The sequence below is a fragment of the Mesitornis unicolor genome, unplaced genomic scaffold (genome assembly GCF_000695765.1).
Source record: "Mesitornis unicolor isolate BGI_N332 unplaced genomic scaffold, ASM69576v1 scaffold18052, whole genome shotgun sequence".
Taxonomy (NCBI): Eukaryota; Metazoa; Chordata; class Aves; order Mesitornithiformes; family Mesitornithidae; genus Mesitornis; species Mesitornis unicolor.
In genome coordinates this window covers 1-17,854 of record NW_010168694.1, presented here as the reverse complement: position 1 = coordinate 17,854, position 17,854 = coordinate 1, and the positions used below count along the sequence as shown (strand labels likewise).

Below are 17,854 nucleotides of genomic sequence, written 5' to 3'. Positions count from 1 at the left end.
GCCTCCCTGCTGAACGCCGCTCTGGCTTTGCACTTATCCCTTCCAAGAACATCAGAGATGGCAGAGCCCAAGCAAATGACAACCCCCATTCAACCCAGTGATGGACAAAAACAGCTTCCTTCTGTTGTCTGCAAGCCTTGTGTTTCAATCACAGCGATCTTTTATCAGAGGACCCCTATGAACCCATAAACACGGTGCCAGAGAGATGATCTTGTGAAAGAGGAGCAGAAGTGCTTTGTAGAGACACTTTCTATCGTGCAGTAACAAACAACTGTTATTTATTAAAGGAGCCAACGCTAAAAACCAATTCAGAGTATTTCCTATGCCCAATATTTGGTTTTGAAGTTCGGTATATGCTACCAACAGAGGAAGCACCTAAAGAGAGATGCTCATCTGGTTTTGGACAGAACTCTCAAAGCTTTACTACATACAAAGTATGATCAAATCAGAAAACTTCTGTGCAAAAGAGTGACATCAAGACAGCTGCACGATCACACACAAAGCTCTGATCTGGACTGAAGCATCTTTCAAACACGGGTCTGGCAGCAGCAAATATTTCATCCACAGTGCACCAGGGACCAGCCAGCAGGCACTACTGGCACTTCAGATGCGTGAGGCGTGTTACTTGAATACTTAAATAAATTTATGACTTTAAAGATGTGACTTAATCCTCTCATGCCCTGGGAGAGGTGAGGTGCAGACAAGTGGTGAGTGCAGTTTACAGACGGGGAAAGTGGGGAGAAGGCACCTCTTGGAAAAAGGCTCTGCGAGATTAGAAACAAAACACTTGGCTCAGATCATAGCTCCTGCCTGAGATAAAGCCACAAACCCAGGCCTCGGGGGAAAAAACCCCAAAGAAAGCAGAAAGGACTTTTCTCCTTTGTTGCGAGGTTTCCATATCCTGTTCGGGTGATGAATTACAGCCACGTTCATTGCAGCTGCTTCCAGGAGGCTGGGGTAGGAACATCAATTATCAGTCCAAGAGGAAAGGACTAAATCAATAGAAGAACTCTGCTTACTTGCTGACTGGGTTCTTAATCCCCTGTCCATCCGAGCCAAGTCCCTCGCCTTCCTTCCAGCCCATCTTCATTAGCATTTGATAACCTATGTTTTCCACTGTCAGTTTGAACTCTTTGTATTCAGAATAATCTGGCTCACGTCCTTCCTGCAGAGACACCAAAGGTAGCGTTGGTTATTTTTTATATGTGACTATCTGTGGGGCAGAGGAAGGGAAAACCAGCTCCAGCCGCTCAAAGTTAGGATGGCTCTGGCAAACAATTAATAACTACAACCATTGATCGGGATTTCAGTCCTGCACCACCACAGAGAATAAAATGCGTAAATGATAAAGCACTGCACGGCCCTATAACAATCTGCGAGAAGCAGGGAATGCTGCTGTGAGATTAAGCTGAGAAATATTTAGCTCCTAAATTTAAAGTTTCTCACTGGATCAAGCCTCAGATACAGCTCTTATTTAAGCCAGGATCTCCAGGGAACGTCAGGCCCCATGCTGCTTACAGGAAAACATTAGGAGGGATGCGCCAGCATCGAGAAGTTGCTACAGTTTAGAAAGAATTGGCAGGTACTGAAGTGCTTTGCATAAGCTTTTCGTAGGCTCTATATTTTTACTTTACTGCAATTGCCTGGATAAAACGCAAGTTTTCCTTACTTGGCATTAGCAACCACTTATCCTAAAGAGGAACAGCAGAGAAATGGTGGGCAGTCTGAGGCTCGTCTGTAATTTCAGGTAACTCCTAAATGCTGCCCCAATCACCTGTTCTCTAATTAGCTACAGCTGTTTCTCTGCAAAGAGCAAAAAAACCAAGTCCCTTGTTTCCTCCAGCAGTATCAGAGCTCCCAGGGTGAGGGCAGAGGTACCTTGAGGCTGCAGGGTACCTAACTGCTGTGAAAAAGGGCTAAGCACACTCGAGATCACTGCTACGGGACAAGTCTGAGGCGTCGCCACCACCCGTGAAGTCTCTGCTGTTTCACCTTCAATGCCTTGAATGTCTCCATGAACTTCTCCAGCTCGTCGGGTGGAAGAAAGTCTCCGATGAAATGTTTCCCCCGGCCCATCTGGGTCAGCTGCTCAGCCCACTCTGCACAAGACACAGAAGAGAGAAAACAGCAGTAACGCGGCGTTTTTTGACTTGGGATTTCAGAGGGTTTGTGAAGCATAAAGCCTCCCAGCACAGTTATTATCTCCACTCAAGAGGCAGGGAAAACACAGCACAGACCACTGAAAAGCGGCCCTGCAACGCCCAAGCCAACAACGTGAGCTCAGGCATCTCCCTCGGAGGCCTTGTACAACCGCAGAGCACAGGGGCTCCCCACACACCTCGTGTCTTGTCCATCTCCATGCGCCGAAGCTGGTGTTCCCACGTTCCCAGCTCGCTGTCCACCTCTTCATCGCTGTCATAACCGTGCTGGTGCTGCTGAATCGCCTTCTCCCACATCATCTGCATCTCCTGCATGGCTCGCTTGTGCTTCATGATCATATCGTACATCTGCTGCATCTAGGGGAAGGGATGCAACAGCACGCTAAGGACAAGACAAGCAGTTCCCAGGCAGCAGAGTGTGTGGCAGAGCCTGCACCCACCCCAGCTGCCGTACCAAATAGGGCTTATGACAACTACAAATCCAACTGGCAGCGCCGTCGCTTGATCTGATCTGCTTGCTTCTCAGATCAAACAGGAGCACCATGTGCTGGTCTCTCTGACAGAGGTACTGTGGTACTAACACTGAGGACTGCTGCTGTCTGATCATCCCCACACAGTTTAAACATTGCCCTCACCTTCTGGCAAAAGCCAGTTCTGCTCCTGTTCCCCCAAAGCTTACAAGTATCCACTCGCCTTCTCCCCACTGAAGCAAGGCATAACCAGCCGCAGATGTGACACAACAGACCTTATAGATTTTGGGTTTTACTCTGGGAGGACAGCAATTGGCTGGCTTAATTCATATTCCCCAAAGTCCTCTAGTGTTTCTGCTGATGCAACATCACACGATTCTTACGCATTCAGCACAAATCCTGGAGATTTATTCGTTGGCCACTGGGAAAGTTTCTTTGCTATTTCCACCTCCATTTTCCCATCTAACCCAGCTGTGTTGCAATGCACTATGCTGGTACACAAATGAATTTGGAAATGATTTCGGGGCATTACCTCCTGCTGTTCCTTCAGCTGTTTCTTCTGGGCTTCGGAGAGTTCTGTCACACCCACCAAACCAACAGGTTTCCCTTTTTCATAACCAAGACCCTTGAGGTCCTGAACTGTAATAAGCACATGTTAGAAGACTTTCAAAAACCTGAAACAAGTGTTGAGACTGGCGAAACTATATCCCAAAATCCCCACATGAAGTTTTACACCCATTTCATGGCTCCAGCATTGAGAAATTTAACTGAAGAACCACGTGGCAGGAAATAGAAACCACAGGAGCAGGAAAGCCAACGGGTCGCACCTCACAGTATTCCCTCACCCCAGTCCAAGTCTCTGCCTGGGGAGAGACAGCAAACTCACAAAGTAAGTCTCATATCCTCGGTCACACTGCGTGGCAATCACGCTTTAAAAACCTTTCCTCCTTAAGATTAATTCTCCTCATAAGGCTTCCTTGTGAGCGTCAGCCATTGCAATGAGCGATACTGAATTATTCAGAATTGAGTCACCGGCAGAACTGAGCCTGTCAGCAGATTGCCCAATCTGGGCACGTAAGTGTCTGCTGATTACTATGTAAACAGCAGCTTCATTCAAAACGAAACGCAAATGACCACATTAGAATAAAGACACGAGCATTATGCTGCTTTTGGAAGTTGCTATTCCCCAAGGAGATTTTAGTTTCTAATCTACAGGCTCAAGAAGAACATTGCCAGGAACATTGCCCCTGCTTTCAAAGAGCGGGCATTTTAAGGCTCTGCTTGACAATCCCATTGATGTATCCTCCTTTTTCCACAGCATCCCCTATTGGAAGCTCCTCCTTTGGAATGATTTTCGTTGGTTTATCAGATAAGCCCTGCAATGAGATATTAACATTATCTGGGCAGGGCACCTACTGATTAAAAATGGCCACACAGAGTTCAAAGGACAAGTTAAAGGAAAGAGAGAGAGGAGGGGGAAGAAAAAAAAGGAAGCCTATTTGTAATTGCTGCATCATGAAGGAGAGTAACAGAAACACTGCTGGGGCTGCAAAAAAGAGATTTACAGCGTAGATTCCCTTTCAAACTCAGTTCATATATATGTACCAGGGCTGGCAGCTCCCCTCTGAAGCACCTCAGAGCTCAGATCCCAGCAGTTAAATATTTAAGGGATTAACAGAAGACACACAACCGCACTTGAAAGTGCATTGCATTTTTCAATACAAGGAAAAGGATTTCTTCCTAATGACTGCAAAAACCTCCATTTGAATGTAAGTCCAGACTACATCTAAACGATGCTTCATTAATTATTCATTATCTATTAATTATGAAGCCTGATAATAATAGGATCATTGTTCATGACACCAAATGTCTACACAGCATGCTAATTAGGCCCCAGGGGTCGTTCTTCTCCCTTCCTCTTATTGCAACTCAGGGCAATTGATCTGAGCCCTCTTATCTCCCCTCCTTCCCCACATGTTTTTGGCCGAGCACTCCAGGATTGGGAAGTGCCTGTGGTAACTCCATCCTCCCAAGGAGAGCACGGACCAGCGCATCCTCCCTCCCGTGCACAGCTCCAGCCTCTGCACGCTCGCACCGGGAGTCGGCTCTGCAGGAAGAGTTATGTAAAAAACACTGCAAGAGCTTTTCCAAGAGGGAAGCAAGCAGGCCTGGTGCTGGGATACCCAAGAAATTGGAGCAAATAGAAAAAAAACCCTATACATTGCTGATAAACAGCTCTATTTCTGCCTCAGTGAGCACTGAGGTTTGGAAACAGTTTTTAATGAACACGCTACACCTATTCCAAGAATCCGGCCCCATATGTTATGTGAGACTGGGGTGCTCCAGCATCAGCCCCAGTCAAAGATTCACCTCCTGTTTCGGGGCATGGGAAAGCTTTCTCTGAATGCACTGAGGAAGACTCTGCCCTTCGCAGAGGTCAGCAGCTCTTTGGCTTTGCTCTGAATTGCATAAACATTCAGGCGAAGCGCCAGGCATGGCTTCAGAGGCCCTGCGAGCTGGTGGCTTGCCAGCATATATAACCACCTTAAAGGAGAAAGGTGGGACCGGAGCATCTTCGTGTACTCCCCAGAAAGCATATGCCACTGCTGCTTCCTGTGCTAAAACTGCATCTGGTTTGTCTGCCTGCTCTGGTGCTTTGCAGACTTTTTATACCCAGATGGTGCTGAAAGAGTCACTGCAGAAATTGAGCTCTGGAGGAGAATTTTGTAGTCTTGGCCCAAAGTATCACAATACAGGCAAAGTTGACAGAAAAAGCGAAGCTCCACCCCAAGTCCACATCCAAAGATTAAAAAAGTCTATTCATAAATATGATGAGTCAATGGATTTGCATAAAAATAGATAAGATTTTAAAGTTCCTTACAGTGGTCTAGCACCAGGCAAACACTATGCAAAAGTCAAGGGGTTGCTTCTCAGTCTCATCTTCAGCAGGCCTGGGAAAAATCAATTTTTTTCCTAGAATGACATCAGCTTTGCCTACAGGGTTAATGGTGCAGTCTATCTGCAGCACGGGCAGGAGCCTACCTGATGGTTTATCCCTTTCCCACATGCCTGAAGAGGAGATTGTTACAACAGACGTGAACGTCCTTTAAGGAGAGCAGAAATCCCAACACAGAAGTGCCCGTTTTTCCTTTGTAGTCTGAAGATCTTACTCAATTAAAACTAATCAGACCCAAACCAATCCAATATTAGGTTTTAGAAAACTCTAATGACAGCCTGTAATTTCCCATTAGTCCACGGAGCTCACTAATCACAGTGTCTCTGTTCTGCCAGCTTTTCCGATGTATCAGTCTCTGCAGTGCGCTTGCAGTTCAGCGCTTCGGTATCAATACATTTAAGAGAAGCCTTGTTTCTGTCCAAAAGGGCTACACTCTTCCCTCTCCACAATACTGATTTATGACTAAGAGTATACAGAAAAAGAACCAGAACAAGTCCTCCACTAATCCCAAACAGATTGCTAAGGATAAAGGACTAAGATGTAGATATTTAGGTACCAAAGCACACTGTGCAGCTCCAACCTTCTACGGGACGAGGGGTGCAATTGGGAATTCTCTTCACCTGTCAGGCTGAAGATGTTAACTCTAAAAAGGGATTAGTCCATCTGAACCAAGAAAATCCAGAAGTCGTTCCCCCTGCAGAGCATTAACAGCACATTAACAGTTGATTTGTTATGCCTGGCAAATTGTTTGCTGTCCTTTTCTCCTACTTGACACCAAGCCCTGCAGAAAGTGAGCACAACACAAGGAGCACGTCCATGTCTAATTGCGGGGAGGCTAAAAGAGCAGGGGAGATCTCAGCAGGAGGCACGCAGGAATGAGCACATGGATACCCCTGCAGCCACCTACTGCAGCAGCAAGTATTAAGAAGGAATCTGATGCTTTGATAGCACTTGCACAGCTTTATCATCAAAGCTTCGTAACTGACCACAAGAAAAAAACAAATTACTCCTGAAGTACAGAATCAGGAAAGACTTTTGCATCCAATTTCTGCCTTACTATGAGCAGCAGTTCAAGGTCAAATGAATGAACCATCCTGGTTGGTATCTCGTTCTGTACATACAAAATGTAGAGCCAAGAGCTCTCTACAGGGCTGTGATCAGAAGGCAGAATGGCATAGGAACTTCTCTTTAGCTCCATCTGAAGTGCTGGATTAGGAGGTAGAGTCCATCCGTCCTTCCTGACCTTTGCAGAACCAACAGACACCACAGCACATATGGCCAATCCTGCATTTCACCCACGATTTACTATCAAAGCCATTAATGGCTGAGCAATAGTTTCCTCTAAAATCCAGCCAGAGGCCCACGGACCTGCTGGAGCAATGAATTGTACGCAATGACCACGCGTCGAGAATTATCTCTGCAGTGCAGAAAATTATAGCTTGTTTTCTATTACTTGTCCCACTTCATCTGTTCTGCTATTGCTTTTGATAAAGGTCCTTATTGAGACAGGTACTTATTACTTTTCCTGTTACTCTAGCTTCACACTATTAATTCTCTCAGTCTGCCAACACCAACTGCCTTATCTTACGTCTTCCCTTGCTCCTTTTCACATCCTTTTCCTGCACCACACTAATTGGGCAAAGGATTCAAAGATGCCACCTTAAATTTCTGTGTTCACCTGTTGTCCTTGAAAGACTCTGTTTGTTTGCATCTCTAGCTGCCTGTCTAATTACCGACCTGCACCTGCACAGACGGGGCACGGGAGTTCAACCTCTGAGAGCTCACTTCAAGTGCCTCAACTGCAAGAATTACCTTCCAGCACTCAGGGAGAGCTGCACTCCCCGGCTGAACCTGGCAGGGGAAGTAACAGGAGCGCGAGCCTAAACGCTGGGTGAGGACTGGAAACCCTGCCTGTAATCAAATGGAGCGAAATGGGGATAAATTCGACCTGGAACTTATACTTGTGTCCACCAGCACTCAGGGAACAGTGTTTCTCATTTAGCCTTCTGATCAGTTAGAGTGAGATGGAAGTGCTGCCCAGGGATTTTATCCTACCACAGGGAATAAGAACAGTTCAGCCTTTGATATTTGTTTTCTGACAGACTCTCTTCCTGAAGTGAAATAGCCCTAAATAGTGTAGAGGCTGAGGCTGTAATGAGCTATAGCACAGCAGGGTTTTGGAGATAGCTGGAGAGCGATAAGATCCACTCCCTGGTGCCTGCGAGATAAAGTGATTTATCTGGGTTTCCACACAAGGGAGAGTTAGCTGCTAGACCCAGCTGAAAGATATGGGGCTGGCAACCACGGAGATTACAACGAGAGATTGATTTGAAGGGTTTTCTGTTTACAAAGCCAGCTGGGCTGAAGCAGAATGCACTCCCCAGGAAAAACAGTTCCTCAACACAACAGACACACTAACCTGAAAGTGGAGAGGGAGAATCCAGCTGCTGGATGAGCTGAGGGAGGGGCAATTCAACCTTGTCCTCCTCCGGCCCCCACCTGCTCTTCCGCTTCTTTTTGGTAGTGCCCACGGCAGCAGCTGTAGTTGTTGATGCAGCAGTGGTTGTCGTTGTTTGATCAGGTGGGGTTGTAGAGGATGACGGTGAAGGGGAGGACAAGGAGGAGGGCATAGGCAAGGGCAACAGAGGGGGAACAGGCAAAGGCAGAGGTGAAGGAATAGGTAAGGGCATGGGAGAGGGAACAGGCAAGGGTAAAGGCGAGGGAACGGGCAAGGGCAGGGGCAAAGGCAGAGGTGAGGGCGAGGGCAGAGGCAGAGATGGTAAGCACAGAGGTGATGCCTCGGGACTGCTCTTCCTTTTCAGACTGGACTCTGCAGGCAAGGGGGCACACGCGGTGCTGGTTTTGGCCTTACGGAACTCCTCCAGTTTCTGCCGGTAATATTTGTAGCCGTTGCTGTTTGGCTCATATAAAAACCTAGAAAGAAAGGAAAAAAAGAAAGATTAAACATATCAGCCATACACAGGGGTTGGATACAGCCCAGCTAGGTCAGGGCTGCTCTTTCCTGCAATGCTCTTGCACACTTCCTTGCTCTCCAGCACCATCCTGTGTGTACGGGCACGCAATGCAGGGCTCTGTGTGCTCTTGCAAGGTAGGCTGCAAGCCTGGGGGATCAGGAAGCCTATTTCCCATTTATGAGCAAACCACGGTTGTTTTTGGTGCCAAATAAGCAGATCATACCAAAAAGATCACATTACATTTGTGGAAATGCAAGATCCTCCCCCAGAATTCACCTGCCTTCCAAAACACGCCTGGAAAAACTGCAAGGCTTCTGCAACATGTTTCACTTAATGGAAGAAAACAAACATTCAGCTCTTACCAACGGGAATGCCAAGCCACTACCTAAAGAAACTGCTCCCAGCCTGCTATTCAAGCTGTAAGCACTGACATTATAAGTCTGCTTAATTACACCACAACTCCTTCTTCTGTTCCCTCATACACAAAAAAACCCATTGCTTTATTTGCTACCCCTTCCAGAAATAGGCATCTCTGACCTTTTGGGTAAAATAAAACTCCTTAGTCTCTGTGGGAAGAACCTGAACAATCCTCAACCCAGCAGCTATGCAAAAAAAATAAATATAGTCATGTTTGCTACAAAGACACTATCTCTTTGGGCTCACTCCAGTTTAAATACTTCACACAGAAAACTTGTCTATTCCCAACTCCTCTGCATTCTTCCCTTTTTAGAGGACCAGTTTATCATTTGACATAATCTCTCCTCAAGACAGTGCCTGCTCACACAAGAAAACGTAGGAGACAAGAAGCCTTTCCCATCTCCTGCTGCACAACATGCACAGGCAAACACAAACAGCTCTCGGAGGGATTTTAAAATTCACTGCATGTGTGCACCCCTCCATTTGAATAACAGCATTAGGGATTGCTTCAGGACCAAGCAGAGGGCAGGATGGGACCCTCTCTATGGCAAATCTGATGAAATCTTTACAGAGGAGATGGTGTTTAACTTGACTGTGCTCAGGTGGGATCACAGCAGTGGTTTAAGGTAAATAACGAAGCAGCTCAGATATCAGCACATGTCTAATGTAATTCACAACACAAGCAGAATACCCCAGAAGGCCAGAAGACAGCCAATAAAATGCCAAAATATCAGCAACAAAATCAGGCTTGCCGAGACCCACTTCACTTCCAGAGAACACACCAAACTGTTCGTAAGGCCAGCAAAATATTACATGGACGAGACCAAGGGGAGGCATTAAACATCTGTCAGTGAGCACCGAGGAGAACAATTCACATCCGAAAGGCTGACAAAGATATTCCAAAGAGGGACCTAACGGTGAATGAGTGCAACCTGTATGTTAGAGAAGATTATGTGTAAAAAACAACCCAGGAAATTAATTGGAGAGCAGCGGTATGAGTGGTGGATGGGGGCCCACACCAGAACACAGCTATAGGGAAAAGTATAAAGGTTAGAATTATACTGGCACATTGCAACAGAAAGCAGGTGAGGAGGGGTGGAAGTTGCGAATTAATTCTGGGGAAAGCAAATCGATTCCTCTCTCTGTGCCTTGCTTTAAACTGTGAAGCTTGAGAACATAGAAATATCAGTGGTATGGAAGTGTAATGTCCTTGTAACTTCAGACTTATCACAATCTTCTCTACTATTTCGTCTTAAAAAACTGAGAAACAAAACCACTCCAGCTCTCCCCCACATTACACTCAGCAGCACGTTTCTTCCTTTACCTGAAAGCTTGGTTGTCGCGGTTGTTCTGCAAGGCAATAGCTTCCACTTCGGGACCCCCGTCTGCTATGAACCTGGCCAGTTTCTCAGCAGTGTTCTTTGTCTCTTCGTCGTCTGGGGGTGAAACTTTAAGCAGGCTGTCAGTACTGGGCCCAACTCACACAAGCAACAGTCAAAGCCTATCTGTTCTAAGAACCCCAAGAGCAGAATAAGGGCAAAAGGGCGACTTTAATTTTTAGAAATATTACACATGAACAGTCATAGAGTTTATATCACAAAAACCACGACATTGCGTAAGGTTGTACTACAGATTTGTAACCAGAGGAGCCCCCATTCACACCTCAGCTTCCTCTGTGCCAGCAGCTCGATGAGAGCAGATTAACAGACAAACCAGCTTTTGTCTTCAAACTTGGACATGTTTCTCTTTAAGGCTTCCGAAAAAGTGGCCAACTCAAAACACACAGTCTCAATCCTCACCTGGAAGAGGTGGCTACCGCACCCTTACTCCAAAGGCACAGAGAAGGCTCTGATCATTAACAATTCAAGCCTATTTGGTGGTTATAAGGAGCCAGGCAAATACATTATTTAGCCCCGACAGCCTCATACGACATTTGCTACCTGCACAGTACCAGTGCCAGTACCCCAGGGTCTGCCAGGACCAGGAGGCAAAAGACATGATTATAACCCAGGGGCAAGTCATAACCTTTCCTTGCTTCAATATTCCACACCTGTAAAGTATGGATAGTACTGCTTAGCCTCCAAACCACTGCATCAGTTGGCTCATGCTGGTAACAAGATTTCTCATCCTACAGCCTGTTAAACTGTGTGCTGTTTGAGCTGTTAACTCCTCAGCATGACAGCTAAACTGCATTAACACTTTTCTATAGAAAAGGAAGCTGACGCAGAGAGGCTGAGTGATTTGCCAGGGCCATGCCCGGCCTGCAGACCATGTTTCACCCACAGAAACATTTATTTTAACAGAATCAACCAGATTTCACTGCACACATCACCTGGCTGTTGGCAGATCACCCACTTCTGCTCTTTTCCCACCTGAAAACACAGTCCCTTCTTTGTAAGGTTTCATGTCCCAAGCAGAAAATAAAAGCTTCAGTTAGGGAAATCGCAGAAGAAATGGGGATTCTGTTCAAACCAACCATTTGCATTGGTAACAAATCAAATGAGAACATAGGAGAAAAAGCACTTTTCCTAAATGCATTTTCAGGGCTGAAACACTCTCCAGAACACACACAATGGAGAAGCATTTTAGTTCACTTCATTAAGGATTTTGGAGACATACAAACAAAAAACTTTCAAGAGCCCTTTACACAGAGCGTGGTACAGCTCACTGTGGGCTTGGGAAAAAACATTTTAGCACAAAACTTTGACGGTATCGTGATGTTTGATCACCAACTCCTTCCATTCTGAAATTTTATTTACAGGCAGCAGATTGCAGCCAAATTCCCACTCCAACTGTCTTCAGCACAGACCCAACCAGCAGTTACAGACAGTGAAGACGTCAGATTTCACTTATGCAATTCATACTCTCTGCATCCCTGAATTAATTACCTTTCTGAGAAGAGGAGGCCTGAGAGCTTTGATTCTCTTTTCTTAGCTCCGCCACTTTCTTTCTGTAGTAAAGGAATTCTCTGCTGTTCTTATTATGCAAAAACCTAGGGTGGATGTAGAGGAAAACAGGGTAAAAAAATACGCATCAGTAACAACTACACACAAATGTTGATACTTTGGGATAGAAAGAGCTCAAAACAAGAAAATACCAAAACAGACTAGTTACTCATAATTCACTTAAAATGGGGATTACAAACTCTTTAGCAAGTATAAATATGCACAGCTTTAATCTAAGGACTTGCATCCAAATCTTGTGTGTTGCTTGAAGGGAAATAAACAACAGTATCTTTGGATATAGGAGGTAATCCTCTGTCCACAGCCACACAGCACATGTATGGCAGAGGAGACAGAACCAGTCCTGAGACGCAGCCCAGTATCCCCATGTGCCAGATGTGGCCAGACCCCCAGGCTGTAGTCCTGACACTGATCTGCCCCAGTTTCCCCAGCTATTAAACAATTACTGACAACAGAGCTCAAATCCACCAAACATTAATTAAACCACACACATCCACAAGAACTATATACACACGGCTGGTGTTCTTCCCCTACAAAGAGACAGCGATCTGCTTCGGAAGACAAGAGTTATCACCACACTTACGAAAAAGCTGGGTTATCCTTGTAGCCCTCCATAGCGAGCTTCTCTAAGTCTGGTCCCACTTCAGCCACGAACCTAGCCAGCTTTTCCACCACTTGCCGGGTCTCTGCATCCTCTGGGGGTAAAACTTTAAGCAGGCTGTCAGTACTGGGGCCCAACTCACACAAGCAACAGTCAAAGTTTATCTGTTCTAAGAACCCCAAGAGCAGAACAAGGGCAAAAGGGCGAGTTTAATTTTTAGAAATATTATATATAAACAGTCATAGAGTTTATATCAAAGAAACACGATAGTGCATGAGGTTGTACAACAAATTTGTAACCATAGGCGCACCTATTCACACCTCAGCTTCTTCTGTGCGAGGAGCTACTCTTTCAGGAGCCCTGTACACAGAGCATGGTATAGCTTGGGAAACAATCATTTTAGCACAGGAGTTTCACACGATTGTAGTGATGTTTGATCACCAACTCCTTCCATTCTGAAGTTTTATTTACAGGCAGCAGACTGCAGCCAAATACCCACTTCGCCTGCTTACAGCACAGACCTAACCAGCAGTTACAGACAGTGAAGAAGTCAAATTTCACTCAGGCAATTCATATTCTCCAGATCCCAGTCTTAATTACCTTTCTGAGAAGAGGAGGCCTGAGAACTTTGATTCTCTTTTCTGATCTCAGCCACTTTCTTTCTGTAGTAAAGGAATTCTCTGCTGTTCTTATTATGCAAAAACCTAGGGCGGGGGACAAAAGGCCACACATTAATTAAATCAAACACATCCAGGAGATGTTTTTCTCTTACAGACAGTGTTCTGTCTGTAACTTGTACAAGAGTTACCACCACACCCACCGAAAAGCTGGGTTATCCTTGTAGCCCTCCATAGCGAGCTTCTCTAATTCTGGTCCCCCTTCAGCCACGAACCTAGCCAGCTTTTCCGTCACTTGTCGGGTCTCCGCATCCTCTGGGGGTAAAACTTTAAGCAGGCTGTCAGTACTGGGGTTCAACTCACACACCAAATAGGCAACAGGTACATTACTTCTAAGAACCATGGCAGCAGTCAAAAGTAGAACGGGAATGGGAAGAAAAAGGATGAAATGGGGGAACCAGTCTTACACAGTTGTACAAATTACAATCCCTAGGTTACTGTCAGCCTCTGCACTCCCCTAGTAGGAAGTTAATATTTTGTCTAGATTTTTCCTATGAGGAAAAGCCTAAGGTTTGGATCGCCACAGTTTAGGGTACAACTTCAATTACAGCATAATTTGCTTCTGACAATTCCACTCCATACAAAACACACGATGGGGAGGAACAGGAACTTGGCTTTCACAAGAAGATTCCAGTTCCCAAGACACGGCTCTGTACCCAGACAGCAGAGACAGATTGTGTTGCCGGAGCACACGGTTCTTCCTGCTAGCATTTGCCCATGTCCCAACCCTCACTTGGAGGGAATCCCAGCACAGACAAGAGAGCTCAGCCTCCAAAAAACTGTATTTTGGCTTCTGAGCCAAGACAGGAACCCACTAACACTGACAGTGATTACAGGACAGATTTAATGGGAACTAAACACGGGCATTTGTCTAGATAACAGCATTTTCGGTTGGGCTGAACAACGAGCACACAGGAGCAGAGCTGTCCACACTGATCTAGACTGGATTTGAGTCCACGATCTTTAAACGAAGGGTCCATAGTCTGGACCCTTTGCTCTCTGCAGTGAGTGGCTATTTCTCACATTCCTGCAGTCTATTTCACCCTCAAGTTCAGGCTGGCTGAGATTATGTTTTTACAAATCCCACCAGAAATAGCTAGACGTGGTTTTGTAAACATATAATGAAATAAATTATGACACAAAGCTTAGTGTGACTTACTTAGCAATTCCAATCTAATTTTATACTTGATTAAACACATGCATGAAATTCAGATTATTAAGCAAATCTGCCCTCTGGCTTCCTAGCCAGAGCTATCCAGAAAAACTTGGTTATTTAAGTGCTGCAGGATTGTGCACTGGTTTCATTGCTGCTTAAAGCAGTCAGGACCTAGAGGTGAGATTTTTCTAATGAAACTTGGAGAAGAGGCAGGAAAGTTGACTTTACCTGGTCATAGTTCCATGCCTTATACGTAATCTTCTTTATTAACACATTATTTTTTCCCCTATGCAGCCACTCCCAAACTGAGGACTCTTTCTTTTCAATCATTTAAAAAGCTAAGATCCCAATTTAAATACAAGCACTATATCTATGTATTTTCTAGAGAACTCAGCACTAGCCATAATAAATGTCAATTGTTCAGAAGTGAAATTCATACGATTAGTGAATGTCCTGGTTTGAGCAGAACTAATTTTCTCTTTAGTGATTTTACTTTTCAGTTCAGTCTCTTCTAAGTGGCTGACCTTGCTGAAACGAGCAGCATGTTTTTCCAGACAGTGTGATAATGTTCAAGGCCACTGTCTCACCATGGGTGCTGTGTCTGCGTCTACGGGGTGGGGAGTGGACCCAAAACTGACCAACAAGGTATTCCACCCCACATACGTCATACTCGGTGTAAAGCCGAGGGACCCTTCCATCTGGGACCCTTCCGTCTGTCTCGACGCCTGCAATGGCTGAAGATTGAGCAGACCCTGCTGGTTTGTCTGCCTCTGATCCTGATCCGTGTGTTCCTGCATCAGCTCCCACTGCTGCTGAGTCCAGACTGGGACTTTTCCATTGCCCTGCTCTGCAGAGCCTCTGGTGACATAATCATCATTGGGGGGGAGGATTTTATATTGGTTTTGTAGATATATTTATACATATCTGTATGTATTTCATTATTTTCCTATTTATTTTATTATCCTGTAATATTAGTATTATTGGTTTATTAAATTTGTTAGTTCTAATTTTCAAGCCATAAAGTCTCTCTCCCTTATTCTCTTTCTCTTTCCTTCTGGGGAGGGAAGAGGGGTTAATAGAGAGCGTCTGTCCAGGATTTAGTGGCCAGCCCAGCCCTAAACCACAACAGCAAACAATCAAGCTCCATTAAGAGTAGAACATAGCTTTTCTCTACAGATTAATTTTCACAGAGACTTATAGACTGGTCAAGTGTTTGTCTTGTCTTGATAACTCAGAGAAAATAAATCTTCTAGGCACACAACAGAGCTGGTCTAACTCTGGCAAGTGGTCCATCTCCCCTACAGAGCCCAGGGTGGATCAGGAATATCCAAGAGCACTCAGCCCCCAGCTTTTCTGCTGAAGCTGGCTTTGGAGGAGTCCACCAGCATTAATTAATTGGTGTCATTAAAACTTCACAATGCAGAGGTCTGCACGTAGGAACTGTGCTAAGAACTGTACCAACTCACAGCATAAGGTTAAAAAGACCCCCAACCCACCAGTGGGGAGAAGATCCTCCTGTCACTATGGTGAGTGGACCTGCACCCCAAAACAAACAGTGAAATACAAGTTGTCATTTACCTTTAATTTCCAACCACTGCTCATAATCTTCCTCCTCATCTTCATCTGGCGACTGAAACACACTGAGGCGGTTAACGACTGGGGTCTGTTTGGAATGGGAGTAGTTCTTTGCTTGGTGCAGCATGCTGCTGAGGACCTGACCGGGCCGCTTCCCAAATAACATAGGTTTCTTCCCAGCATTTGGTGCAGAAGCGTTTGCCGAGTTATTGGTAGAACTTGGGGGAGGTTCTTAGAAAAGAATGAGGGGAAAATAATTCCTGTGCATCCTTACAGCTTCAAACTCAGAAGGTTACAAATAACAACTCAGGCAACAATGCAGCTGCAATAGGCTGTTATCTTCAGAGTAAGTTAGAGACAGTGATTGGTAAAAGCTGCGTAACTAAGTGAAAGTTGTGATTTTCACAAAGTGAGAATTCAGCTAGAAGCCAGATGCTTGTCTTTACAGCAACTATGGAGGGAAAAAGGAGCAAACTTCTCTACTGCATCTCAGAGAAAGACTTCAATCCAAATTTAAAGGGGTCATCATTGCCTTAGAACTTACTCCTACTGGTAACAGCTCATAGCAGAGTTTTGAAAGCGAACATACATGGAGGCAGCTCACACAAAGCTGCTGTCACCAGGAGAACGAAGGCCTCCCGTTGCTCAGAAGTTGACCTACCAGTACTTGACTTTTCCTTCTGCAGCTTGAGAAACTGCTGGAGGAAACTGCCATCATTAACAAACTTGTTGGAAACACAGGCTTCACTGTCAGTACCGTCATCTCTGAACGGAAAAAGAAAAGTAGGTGATGGTGCTCATTATCCTCCCCAACCTCACACGCATTTATTTTGAACAGAAAACAAGACAAGTGCCAGTGACTACTAATCTGTATCATTTAATGCTTAAAACACACCTAGGGTTTCAAAAGCACAAGAATCATTCAGCTTGCTGCTTACAGCAATTACCCACGCTCTCCACCTGGAGAGCCTTGTTTACTGCTCTGGTGGAACAGGATTTCTACTTGCTCTGTTACACTGCCCTGCTTCCAAGAACCCCACTCAGGCATTTAACTGGAGAACTGTGCTAATGCTTAAGAGTTGTGATTATAAGAAGGCTAATAAATAGCAAGCAGAAGAAAAGCGTGATAATGCCGTATATTGTTGTTGGCACATATCTGTTATCACTAGCACCTGACAAATCAGGCTAGATCAACTCAAGTGCAAGTATCCCACTCCAATCTTTACTCAATTATCGATTTTAACTTTCCAAGTATTTGTCTAAGCGCATGAGCTCTGTAAAGCTCATCTCTTCAGTTTCATTTAACAAACATGCCCATTTTCTGTCAGCAAAGCTCCCATCTAAAAGCACCATCATTCCCACATACTCTCCAAACAGAGGAAGCTGTTGAATGCTCGGGTAATTCTGTTTTGCCTGCTGCTCCAATCTGGCCTCAATTTCTCTCTTTTTCTGTGCTATCAGCTCCTCTTGGTGAAGAATATTTACGTTCGTCTTGGCCGATTTAGACTGCGCGACCCCAAACCACCGGCTCGCCTTCCCTACGGGAAGAGGAGAGGATAAAAATTAACGCTGCGGCGCCCGGGACTGATGGAAGGACGGGCGGGGAAGGGGAAAGGCATAGAGGGGATGATACCGCGGCCCTGCCCTGGGCACAACCCCTCCTGACTCCCAACGGTGCCTCCGCGGGCGGGTCACTGCCCACACAGCGGCGTGGAGGCCGCAGAGCCCGGTGCGCCGCCGCTCCCACAACGCAAACGGCTGTGAGACCACGCGACCCAGAAGAAAGAGTCGGTGGGCTGGGAACGGTGGGGCAGGATTAACGAAACAGCGAAACCGGCCTTACCTGGTGCATCCCTGGAGTTGTCCATTTTGGAGCTCCCGTCCCACAATGCACCGCAGCCGGCG

At 45.6% G+C, this 17,854-nt stretch overlaps 1 protein-coding gene across 1 annotated transcript in view; it reads right to left on the bottom strand.

The window, feature by feature from the left end:
• SUGP1 (SURP and G patch domain containing 1) overlaps nucleotides 1–17,817 on the bottom strand; it is an 18,795-nt gene extending 978 nt beyond the window's left edge. The window contains exons 1-13 of the mRNA XM_010179113.1: nucleotides 17,793–17,817; nucleotides 17,316–17,487; nucleotides 16,611–16,714; nucleotides 15,953–16,180; nucleotides 13,362–13,485; nucleotides 13,142–13,245; nucleotides 10,302–10,413; nucleotides 8,364–8,519; nucleotides 8,005–8,150; nucleotides 3,162–3,268; nucleotides 2,339–2,516; nucleotides 1,993–2,099; nucleotides 1,020–1,165 (exon numbers count right to left, since the gene is read on the bottom strand). Of these exons, the coding sequence (XP_010177415.1) occupies nucleotides 1,020–1,165; nucleotides 1,993–2,099; nucleotides 2,339–2,516; nucleotides 3,162–3,268; nucleotides 8,005–8,150; nucleotides 8,364–8,519; nucleotides 10,302–10,413; nucleotides 13,142–13,245; nucleotides 13,362–13,485; nucleotides 15,953–16,180; nucleotides 16,611–16,714; nucleotides 17,316–17,487; nucleotides 17,793–17,817 (1,709 nt within the window). The remainder of the gene's footprint in view (nucleotides 1–1,019; nucleotides 1,166–1,992; nucleotides 2,100–2,338; nucleotides 2,517–3,161; nucleotides 3,269–8,004; nucleotides 8,151–8,363; nucleotides 8,520–10,301; nucleotides 10,414–13,141; nucleotides 13,246–13,361; nucleotides 13,486–15,952; nucleotides 16,181–16,610; nucleotides 16,715–17,315; nucleotides 17,488–17,792) is intronic.
• Nucleotides 17,818–17,854: the final 37 nt, after the last annotated feature.